At 44.9% G+C, this 12,752-nt stretch overlaps 1 protein-coding gene across 1 annotated transcript in view; it reads right to left on the bottom strand.

Annotated features, from left to right (window-relative positions):
* The window catches only part of LOC147662694 (uncharacterized), a gene marked incomplete at its 3' end in the record, with an annotated part of 662,849 nt that overhangs the window by 366,642 nt on the left and 283,455 nt on the right, over positions 1-12,752 (bottom strand). The window contains exon 11 of the mRNA XM_086950972.1: positions 9,322-9,477. Within this exon, the coding sequence (XP_086807098.1) occupies positions 9,322-9,477 (156 nt within the window). The remainder of the gene's footprint in view (positions 1-9,321; positions 9,478-12,752) is intronic.

Raw genomic sequence — 12,752 nt, 5'->3', positions numbered from 1 at the left:
CTGGGCCCACTGAAACTTCAGGTCCCACTGCAGAGCCCGCATCCGCCACCTGGCGTGATGCACCAGAAGGATGCAGGAAGCCATCAGTCCCAGCAGCCGCAGCGTCAACCTGACCGAGACTCGGGATAGCGGCTGAAAGATGGGAATCAAAGCCTGAATATCCCGAACCCGCCGTTCCGGAGGATAAACCCGAAACTGCGCCGAGTCCAGAACCGCTCCGATGAAAAGGAGCTTTTGAGAGGGACACAGGTGTGATTTCGGCACGTTGATGGAGAACCCCAGGTCGTGCAAGAGGTCTGCCGTCATCTGAAGGTGGTGGACGACTGTTTGGGGCGAGCCCGCCTTCAACAACCAATCGTCTAGGTAGGGGAAGACTGAAACCCCCAACCTGCGCAGATGGGCTGCGACCACCGCCATCACCTTTGTGAACACCCGTGGGGCGCTGGTAAGGCCGAAGGGGAGCACGATAAACTGAAAGTGCTCCAGGCCTACCGTGAACCGCAGGTAACGCCGGTGGGCCGGCAGGACGGGGATGTGAAAATAGGCGTCCTGCAAGTCCAACGCTACCATCCAGTCTTGTGGGTCTAGAGCAGCCAAGACCTGAGCTAACGTCAACATCTTGAACTTCTCCTTCCTGAGGAAGCCGTTGACGTTCCTTAGATCCAAGATAGGACGTAGGCCCCCCTTGTCCTTCTTGGGCACCAGAAAGTAGTGGGAATAGCAACCACGCCCTACTTCTGGCCCAGGAACGCGCTCGATGGCCCCCTTGGCCAAGAGGGCCGTAACTTCCTCCTGCAGAAGTGTCAAGTGGTCCCCCGACACACGGTGGTTCTGCGGTGGCATGGCTGGAGGAGAGGTCTCGAAGGGGAGGGAGTAGCCCCTTCGGACGATTTGCAGCACCCACCTGTCCGAAGTGATCGTGCGCCAGTGAGCGTGGTGATGGCGAACCCTGCCACCCACTGGCGTCACATGGGGCCGAAAGCACGGACTAGGAGGATTTTGGGGTAGATGCTGCGGGGGAAGGTGTGGTCTGACCCCGCCGTTGTCCCCGACCGCCACCACGGCGGTTTCCACGGCCGCCACCGCGTTGGAAGGATTGTTGCGGCGCGTGGCTGGCAGCACGTGTGGGGGCGCCCCTTCCTTGGCCACGAAAGGGACGAAACGAACCCGTTTGCTGACGCTGGGTCGAGAGACCCAAGGACTTGGCCGTGACCCTGGAGTCCTTGAAGCGTTCCAGCGCGTGGTCCGCCTTGTCACCGAACAGGTGACAGCCATCAAACGGCATGTCCATCAAAGTATTCTGGACATCAGCCGAAAAATTGGCGGATCTCAGCCAGGCGTGGCGACAAATCGCCACCGTCGTTGACATAGCTCTGCCCAGCGAGTCGGTCGTATCAAGACCACACCGAATTGAATATTTCGCTGCATCCCGGCCCTCAGCCACAGCTTGACCGAGTTTTGCCCGCACCTCCATGGGGCATTCAGGCAGCAGTTCCGCGACCGTATCCCACACAGAGTGGGTGTAGCGGCCCAAGAGGCAAGCGGTGTTGCAAGACCGCAGGCCCAAACTAATGGACGAGAAGACCTTTTTGCCAAACTGGTCATACCTCTTGGATTCCCGGTCGGGCGGGGCCGACGGGAATGCGGACTGGGAGGTCGAGGCCTGGATCACCAGACTCTCAGGAGTGGGGTGGGTAGACAGGTACTTGGGGTCGTCCGGACAAGGACGGTGGCGCCTGGCCACGTTCCGATCAACAGGCGCACCTGAAGCGGGCCTGGACCACGTGCCCAACAGAACGTCTGACAAGGCTTCATTAAACGGCAGCAGTGGCTCCTGTGGGCATGACTGCGGTTTGAAGACCTCGGTGAGGATGTTAGGCCTCACGGCCGCGACGGGGAGCTCAAGGTGTAAGGCCTTGGCAGCCCTCATCAGCACCACAGAATAGGCAGCTCCCTCCACCGATGCCACGGAAGGAGGAGAGATCAAACCAGGGTTAGGAGAGTCGTCCAAACCACTGGACGGAGGGTATGAGGCAGGCCGCGCCGGCGACTCTCGCGGAGCCGCGGGTTTGGGGTCACCCGAGCCCCCGGCCGCATCGCGCGAGCGTCGGGGGGAGTCGGGGGTACGATGACGACGCCCCGACTTCTTGTGCTTCCTACCTGACGAGCCTGACGAGTGGTGTCGACTTCCGGAACGCTCGGCGCGGCTCCGCGACCGCTCCCTCGAACGCTCTCTCGACCTCCGGCCGGACCGGGACCGCTCCCGGTCCCGACGTGGGGCCGACACCCGGAGCTCCAGTAGCTTGCGGGACCGCTCCCGCCTAGCTTTGTTGGTGAGGGCCCGGCAGTCGACACAGGAGTCCACGTCGTGGTCGGGGCCCAGACACCGGAGACAGAGGCGGTGATGATCCGTGACCGACATCGTGCGCTCACAGTCATCGCAATTCTTGAACCCAGGCATCCTATCAGGCACAATAAGAGAAAAAACAATCGAAAAACTTGGTCAAAGACCGGAGTACTGCTCTTCAGATCTGCGTCCACTGGCGCGGAAAAAAGAAGAACTGACGTCAGCGCGCGGAGGCGGCGTCTATGTACTCCAGCGACATCATCACGGCGCACGACGCCGACGACGGACGCGGAGCCGCAGGGGACGCCTGCAGACGACGCCTACCGACGCGCAGGGGTACTGCTACGCAAAAGTTTCCGGATCCAGACTGACGCCTGGGGATATTCTAAGGTAAGGAATCTAACACTAACGTGTTTCTTTCAGATACCATTATACAATATTGCCTAAAAGTCACAAAATGCAAAGTAAACAACCTGGAATGACGTGCCACGGTATAGGACGTATGCTCATGTCACGTTTTTATTAGAGCTCCGCCTGCTTGAGTGCTCTATGAAAACACCCGACACAATTAGTTCCACAGGACGCCCCTTTGCTGGGGCAGCTGTGCGCGGTACAAGAATCAATAACATAACATAACATAACATAGATAAGTATATGTGATTTTCACCTGCTGTGAGCCACACAAATCGTGTATTCTCTTAAAATGAAAATATTTTTACCAAACAGAAAGTTAGCATATGAACCATAAAAACAGCGGCCCTTCCACTTGAAGTTCTTCAGAGGTCAGGCACAATATTTTAAATCAGGGAAGAGGGAAGAGAGGGGAGATGGTGGGGAATAAAACCAAACATTTAAAGATCCACCAGACACCTGGATACAATAATCTGACTCCACTAAACCCATCATACATAAAATTCCTATGATCTATCCTAAAGGGAATATTGTCCAGAATGGTGACAGTGTAACCCTAGAATTCACTAATAGAAAATTCTTCTTAAGATTCTGAAGAAAACAAGTAGCTGGAACAAACTTCATCGGAGGGCCAGGCAAAACATCTGCACCTACTTTCAACACCAGAGGTAGCCATGTGTGGCTGCTTCGGGACAGCTACTCACTTCAGACTGACGGTAAGGACTCACAGTGGCTACCACGACTATTGTCTCACTAGAGTTAAGCATCAGCCAGTTAGAATCCATCCAGGCCATAGAGTCCATCATGCCTAGACTGAAGCCAGTAGCCCAGGCTTAATTCAAGTGGACCTAGGTGACAGTCACCTTCTGGCTGTTAATTACAATTGTCTGGTCAATAGTGTTAAGTGCCTCTAATAAATCCAGAAGTGCTGAGGCACTGACACCACCAGCATCAGGTTCACTCCAGAGATCACCCAACTTAGAGAAGAGAACAGTTTTTGTTCCTCCAGTGGCCCACTAAGGATTCAACCAAGCAAATTGATACTTTCGTATAGTCACAGATCATTATCCTGACTATCTGTTCCAGGAGTTTTGGCCAAGCCAACAAAAACAAAGATTCAATGGAAACTTCGATTCTCCCATAGCTACCCAAATGTCATCTTTCCACCAATTGAATAAGAAAGAATATCAAAACTATTGGTTTCTTAAAAGGCAGACAAACTGGTGTAGAGTTCACAATTTGAAATCATATAAATCCTAATTGCAAATGAGAAGGATCAGTCTAGTTACACTACGGCAAACACCTACTTATTATCAGCTATGAAGCTGTAATTCTAATAGAACTGTGAGGCATATTATCAAGACAGGCGAAAAAATTATTGCCATTTTAGCGGCAGAAAACGGTCACTATAGCAGCGATAATGGGCTTGATAATATGCTCTATGGAATTCCAATTGAAGCCCATGTTAGGTGTCCTTCACATTTAACATGGGCTTCAATTGGAATTCTATAGAGCATATTATCAAGCCAATTATCGTCGTTTTAGCGGCAGTAAGAATTAGCCAATGGATTTGATATTTGTCTTCTTCTCTTTTAACCTCCTCTTCATTTTGATAGTCATCAGGGAAGCTGATTTTATGGGTTCTCTTTTAATGATCCTTCTTCTCCTTTGTTTAGTATTTCTCTTATAGCTTTTATTTCTTTTTTTATTATTTCAGACTCCTCATTTACCTCTAAAGTTTGGGAACAATTTGTGGTAATTTCTTTTCTCCTGTTATACTGTTACTCCACTCGTACCATTATTTGTTCACATCTGATTATAAAGACTCTCATTAATTTCAAGATCATTCCCATAGGGCCCATGTAAACACTATTAGTAGAGCTATTTCCTTCTTTCTTACTTGATTTGTTATTAGCGACATCTCTATTTTTATTAGCTATATTTATGTGGACTTTTTCAGTCCCAATCTTATTATAGTCTGTCTGCATCTCCTTATCTTCTTTACTTGAAATACTCTTTGTTAACGCCTCCAGAATTAATGGAAGAGGATCGAGTCTGTGGTCAGAATCATTCATACATTTTTCCAACAGTTTTACCACAGATTCCAAAACACATTGTATTGTCTTTAGCATTAAAGAACCTACATCCAGATCAACTACTGGAATCTGCCTTTCATAAACATTCTCTCTGATTTCCATTACTGTTACAGATAAGAAGGAATCCATTTAATCAAGACTGAGATCACCAGTCAGAAAAAAGAGTAGACAGTGTATTGTTCTGTGGGGCTTTAGTTACATTTTTATCAATTGGACTACAACAGTTCTCAATACACAATGTATCATCACTTTTTGTAGAATTTCTATTCGATGTAACATCATAGACCATAGTGATATAACACTACTACTGTGTTGATAATTATCCTTTCTGGCTTCATGGACACTTTTTTCTCTTATGCCATTTTGTTCTTTCACATCAATCATATCAGTCATACCCTTCTCGTGTTTACTATTGTTTAAGGATTTTGTTACTCGTACCTCCAATAAAACTTGATTCCTATTTTGCCCTGGATACACACTAAGTTCAGGTAGGGTTTTAGTTGTTGAATGGATTTCAACCTACATTTTTTGCTTTTGCCAGAGAGTCATTTCTCTAGCCTTCATTTTTCTGAGTTTTGAATTCTCACCAGGATACCTGACCACACAGTCTTTTTCTTTTTCTTGATTGAGATTGACAGAAACCTTCGCATCAGAATACATTTTTGGTGAAAAAACCTGTTATTGTCTTCATTTGTACATTTATAATTTAGGATATTCCAATGTTATTTTCATTACTTTTGTCAGATTTTGAATCTTCAAGACAACATTCCGTTTGAAGTAGGTTTTTACTTCCTTCAAGTTCATCCTTAATGTTTCTATTGACTTTGTTAGGCCTGTAGTTTGAACATTTTCTTGTTTTTTTTTAATTCTTTTCTTCCTTTTTTTCTTTAATTTAAATTATTTCATTTTTAGGATTATATTTCTGCTTATTGAACTTCAAATTCTGTCTGAAGTCTTTCCCTAACCCTCCATATCAAAATATCTAGTCCTCAAGGGTTTAGACAACCCTATAGCCCCATACAACTTTAAATTTTGTAAATGCATTTTCAACTTTACCTTTAACACCGTTAATACATTGTTTGGAATATTTACAATCATATTTCAATTTCTTTATATTACTCCTTAAGAGTTTGATGCCATCTGCACATACTGAAATTTCCTGCAGGACATTCAAAGCCATTAAGAGTTACCTATTTTCCCTGTTCTTCTATGTCTATCTTACTAAACCTGCTCATAAGACTCTTTTTTTGCCTTCCTTTTTACCATTTCATCTCCAATACCCGATCAAAGCAGACACTACTCTTCATCTACTTTATATTCCACTATTGTATGCAGCGGGTTCTTCATTAAGTTAGGGCTGCTTACCTATCATACACTTCTTGCTTCACTCACTCACATTATCTCTCTATTGTATTTGCATGCACTTCAGTCCCATCAATAGAACTGTGTACAAATAAATATAAAGTAAGTATGTAGGAAATTTGGGGCGCCACTACATCTTTTTGCAAGTTTCCGCTGAATTTCTACTGGTTCCACAATTCAGATAAATACACAGGGCCTAATTCACAAAGAGCCTAGGCTCCACAGTCCTGGGGGAGGCTCCGCAGTCATGGTGTAATCTCCGCACTCATTGCGGAATCTCTCCAATGAGAATTCTCATTGTAGAGATTCTGCCAGAAGAAAGGAGACTCCGCCACAACTGATGAACGTCCACCACGACTGCAGTGGCTCTTTGTGAATCAGGCTCACAGGCCCTAACACATGAATAGAAACCATACTACAGTGTCTATATGAGCGTTTTGGGATCAATACTCAAATATGCTGGAACCACAAAACACAACCAAAAAAACTACAGGGCTGACCATAGTCATAGAGCTGCCGCCAACTCCACTACAGCTACAATCGTATAGTAAGCTATTTTTCCAGCATGAGGCAAATAGCTCAGAGCATGCCGGAGTCACAATAACCGACCCTTCACTCTTAGTTACACAGCTCACCACATCGCAAATGGCCATCAGAAGCTCGACAGGCTCAAAGAGACACACGGTCAGCCCAGCACAGAGGCGCACAAGCACATCTGGCTGCTTCGATGGCTACGGGACTTGGGCAGATCCAAAACTGATGCATTTGTGTCTGTAGTCTGCATATCCAATGTTAAATGAGGTTCTATATTGCCATCTAGGTGGTCCTGGTGTCATTTACAAACCACTTTGCCTTTGGCCTATTGGTTTATAATGTCACCATAACCTCATGGGGGCAATATTTAGTTGTACCACCTGGTGCTCATAATGTATTCCCTCAGCAGGCTATAGCAACAGCCAGGCAAACCACAACTCACCCAGTAAATGCAATTCTTACGACCTAATAATTATTATACCAATAAGTAACACAACCCAAAACCAAAAGTTAAATAAATAACAAAACATATTCAAACCAATAAATAATATACTACCTTTTTAGTCATCTCTCTCATACTGTTATGGGCAATATAATATGTACTCCGATGTGTAAGATTATGTACACCATCTATAAGTGCACCTGTCACGTCACGTGAGGTAATGAGAAATACATTTAGTGTGCAGTGTATGATTTGTACCGCAGCTATGTGAGTTATGGATTGTGGAGTTAACACTAACTTGCAAACTTAAATGTTTTAAAGTTTTATTTCATAACCATGACTGTACTTTAATTGTGTTTTTTAAAGTGAATTTCTACAATGTTTAACATATATGGTCCACTGGTCCATAGGCTCAGTGAGCTTGGAGTCGCGGGTACAGCCCTGGCTTGGCTTAAATCCTTTCTTGACAACAGATCCTTCCAGGTAGCAGATGGCAATTTCACGTCCAGATCTACAGCCATCAGCTGTGGGGTCCCTCAGGGCTCGTCCCTGAGCCCGACCCTTTTTAATGTTTAAATGTCCCCCTTTGGGAAAATCGTCACCCCTTTTGGGATCAAGCTCCTAACCAACGCCGACGACACCCAATTGGTGGTGTCCTTAAGTCAGCAAGACCACTCCCTCCCTAACCTTCAAACCTGTCTAATTGAAATAACCAAATGGATGAATCTCTCCCACCTCAAATTGAACAACGACAAGACAGAGATAATGATCCTGGGCAATAAATCACTCTACCATCCCAACTCCCTATGGCCATCTTGCATGGGTACTCCACCTGTTCCGAAACAGGAAATAAAGAGCCTAGGAATATGGCTCGATGAAGGCCTCAATTTCTCTGTCCAAGCTAGGAAAACGGCTGGCATTTGTCACAGTCTCCTACGATCAGCTAGGAAAATTCTGCCCCTACTCCCTGCACAATCGCAAAAACTCCTAATACATGGTCTCGTGCTGTCCCGTCTGGACTATGGCAATGCCCTATATTTGGGAGCTCCTAAAAAAGCACTGTCAAAACTCCAGACAGTTCAAAATACCGCAGCACGCCTTCTCACAGGAACTCACCGCCGTTGTTCAGCCAAACCCGCCTTGAATGCCTTGCACTGGCTGCCCGTTCAGGAGAGAATACAATTCAAAGCTCTCTGCACAACATACACAATCCTACATGGTAAGGCCCCACCAATCTTACAAAACCTCATCACACCTCATACCACCAAAAGAACGCTTCGATCCTCAAACTGCAATCTAGCCTCTGTTCCTAGAATTAAGAAAGCCCGCTCTGGCGGTCGACTGTTCGCATACAATGCTTCCAAACTATGGAACACACTACCCCCAGACATCAGAGCCCAACCCAATCTTCTCTCATTCCGCAAAGCACTCAAAACTTGGCTGTTCCCGTGAGGCTCTATCTACTTCTGGGCATCCTCTTCTGGTTCTCTGTCATTTAGCGCTGGGACGCTCACGGGCAGCCATGCGCTCTACAAATCGGTAAAATAAAAATAAATAAATAAAAATATACTAAAGCATTACAACTAAACCGTACCATCGTTTCAGTGAAAATAAATGTTGCCCAATATCATACGTTATTTAGAGTAAGTGTAGTAATAAATGCATATTCAAACATTTACTACTGCAGTAAAAGTCAAATCGAATGTTATTACCACAGTAGAAGGGCCACTTCTAGACCCTAATCATCCTCCGGATCTTAACTGCAATCTTTTTGGGCCTATTTAATGAGACTGTGCTATACCTCTGTTTTATTACCTGTGTTTATAACATATAAAAAGAAAAGAAAAGCATTGCAAAAACCAAATATACAGGTGTGCAGAGAATAATATGCTAATTAAAAGCATTGTAGAAAGTCATACATTGCCTATTAGGAATCATATCCCTTTTGCATAGCCTACAGTTGTAATAAACAGCACATGTTGCACTGTGCAGCTGCATATGTTATATTACAAACCTGTCGCTGAAAGGGGAAAAAAATGGAAAAGCCTCAAGGTGAAAAGTAAAATGGAAAATAGTTTCAATCAAACAAAAAAACTCTAAACTAATAAATATTTTAGGAGTTCAATTACCCTTTAAGTTCTTCTTCTGATAATGTCTGGTTGTTCGGACCGTTTCCAATTATCTTCAATATCGTACCACCTGTGAATTTATTTGCTTCGCCTCCGACAGTTTTAGAAACCATGTCAACGACATGTACATCCAAGTGGAGCGCATCTTTAAAGACCCTGTCAAATTACGTCAAACATTGCAGAGTTAAATGAAGAGAACAAACAGTGTCATTCAGTAAAACACTAGAGACATACATTGCACAGGCAGTATTTTGATACCAAATGATTCTGGTCTGAGGTGGCAGAAAAGCTGAAATTCGGTTATATGCTCTTGAGCTTGATTTTCGGCCTCTACAGGATCATCGCAAACTGCGCTCAATTCTTAAATCTTCAATAGCATTTTTCGCCAGATCCCACTTAAAGAAATCTGTGTGGGCACAACAGTACATTTGTGAAAGTATCCTTTAGAAAACGGTCATAAGATACCTACCGTGTTGCACATTATTTCCAATTAAAAACAATAAAGTAGAATAAAAAGTGACACAACACCTGGACCCTTATTGTGTAATGGAAACAGTGTCCCTGTTTGCGCCAAGGCACACCTTTAAGCTGGTATGCCTGGCACAAACAGGACAGTGCACCCTATTGGAATCAATGTGCAGCCCCTACTGAACAGCTGCTATCTGCACTTCAAAGATGGAAAAGAGATCCTGCTGCAGACAGATGCAGTGCGTGGCTGCAACCGCCTTCAAGGGGAGGTTTTTCACACCTTCAGAGGGTTGACCTCAAGTGACTTGGGCCTTTATGTGGTGAGCTGTCAGTTCGCCCCCTAAGGGCCTATTTGCTTCTGCCGCCATATCCGGAATAGAGGGTGAGAGCGGAGACAAAATGATTCCCTAATTGGCATGGGGCCACACCCCCACTCAGATGAGGGAATTCCCTTTGAAGATAGTGCTGGTGCTATGTGGGCACCAGCGCTCTCAGTACTACAAAAGGTGGCAGCACAGGTGTCTGGGGCCCTTTCTTTAATACCATTGTGTCCCAGGGGCACAAAAAGTGGGCGCAAAAGACCACTGTGTCTCTGGGGCATTATGCATAATATGGCCTATGGTGTTTTTTATGCTTAGTATTACCTCCACACAGGGGATGAGGTTGTTAGTGTTTTAGGGTAAGTACATTAATTGTAAGCTTTTATAACATTTTTAACTTGCACCAACTAAGACATATAGTGCTGGATCCCCATACTTGGCCAAGTAGAGGTTCCGCTCGGATATATCGGCAGCTTCTTTACTTATGAACTCCAGGGAAAAATGAACAAATCATTTCGGATGCAGGGAAGAGATTTAGGGCACACTTTAGAGTTTGGTGGACAGAGTAATGAAAGCCAGTGTGGCAGAGGATTTTACGTCCGCCACTCTGCCTACCAAATTGAACCATAGGTTTCTATGAACCGCCTCCATAGTGATCCCTAAAGCCATTTAAAAGTATGGAGTGCGTCTGTCATTGGTGACAGACACTTACAGTAATTCCTTAAAAGTTTTTACTTTTCTAAACACAAAGTTCCAGAGCGAGAGTGAGTTCCTCACCACCAGGCGACAGACAGAAAAAGAAAAAGGCCATCTAGCCGCCCATCCAAATAGAGTGAATGATTGGATGGCTTACTTCTGATGGCCCCTAGTTCTTCAGGCTGTCAGAGAAAGGTTTACGCAAATGGATCACATTTGACTCCATCTGCATAAACCTGGTGGGCAGTTTGACCTAAAATTAGGTGGGCAGAACAAGATTTTGGCAGACAGTGTGCTCCATCATCGTTGCAACAGTGAACCCTGTCAGCCAAACTCTAAATTTGGCTCCTACTTCTAATTCACATTAAAGCAATTTCCATAAATGTTCTAGTCAATGCAGTGCACACTTACATCCTATGTTTACTTTGGAAAAAACACTCAATGCACACTTACATCCTATGTTTACTTTGGAAAAACACTCCCTAATCTTATTGGGATCAAGCACCTTAAGTTGGCAGGAATTCCTTCATATTGTTCAGATGTCAAAAGCTCAGATGTTGTGGGTGCGTAAAATGGTGGAATACAAAAGCTCATATTCACTTGGTTTAAACTATTTTTGAATATTTACCCTGGCTGGAAAAATCTCAATCCCATGGATGTCATTTAATTAAATACTATAATAGGTAAAGTAATGAGCCTGGGGTTTCCTCTTTAAGAGATGGAGTATGGAAAAGCCATAATTATAATTTTCCACACCACTGGAACAGCAAATAAATAAACATAATTATTGAGAAATTAATGGAAACTTAACAGACAAACATTTGTGTGATGTCAGTGGTTGTCAGAATTTCCTAAAATTATTTATAGGGGAATGAGTAAAATGTAAATCATACACACAAATTCTGTGACATTGACAAAGGGTTCACATTCTCAAGAGAAATCTCCCAATAATAGCATGTTTTGTGCAAGTTTACCTTTCCAGCAAAACCGACTTTATTGTTTTTTTCCCTGCAACTGTCATTTTTGTTTTAAAAACTGTAATCTTTTGGGCCTTCACATTTTTGTAAAATTACTTCACACAGTGGAGAACAAGCATTTACAATGCGACGGTCTCGCCTTTGCAAAAGTTAGAGCTATTGGCATTGTAAATAACATTTTTATGTATGTGTTGGTTTTGAAAACAGATAAATAAATGGCATTGTCATTTACAATGCCAATAGCTTAATCTCTCGCAAATATGAGACCTAGTGCATTTGCACACACACACACACAGAGCCACACAGACAAACACACACACACACAGAGCCACACAGACACAGAGCCACACACACACACAGAGCCCCACACACACACACACACAGAGCCACACAGACAAACACACACACACACACAGAGCCACACAGACACAGAGCCACACACACACACACACACACACACAGAGCCACACACACACACACAGAGCCACACACACACACACAGTCTCACACACACACACACACTGCCATCGGCTTCCGCAAAGCATATTTTACAATACTTTTATTTCTGTTTGACCACAGGAAGGGCCCTTCCCTGCCCTTGATTCCGGCCCCATCGCCACACCGTGCTACCACGAGCCTGCACACCACACACCATACATCAGTGTTACCACAGCCCTCATATGAAAACGTTCAGACTCCACTCCGAGCTCACTTACAAACCGCTAATAGACGGCAGCGAGCAGTTTATTCACCTGTTCCTCTTATGGACTCCCACAAATCCCACGTTCCCTTCATGCCTGACTCTTGCGGGGCTGCTTATTAAGTGTCATCGGCTTTCCTGAGAGCCCTTGGAAAGCGTTCTTGATTCCTGGCAGTCACGGGGCTCTGCAGCCTCGTTGGTTGAGTCTGACAGGTTCTTGCGAGGTTGCCTTAAGCAAACTAATTATGTTCGTTGCCCTTGATTCAGAGG

The sequence above is a fragment of the Lissotriton vulgaris genome, unplaced genomic scaffold, assembly GCF_964263255.1.
Source record: "Lissotriton vulgaris unplaced genomic scaffold, aLisVul1.2 SCAFFOLD_1043, whole genome shotgun sequence".
Lineage (NCBI taxonomy): Eukaryota > Metazoa > Chordata > Amphibia > Caudata > Salamandridae > Lissotriton > Lissotriton vulgaris.
Note: the sequence above shows the minus strand (reverse complement) of the source record. Positions and strands in the feature narration are given on the sequence as shown.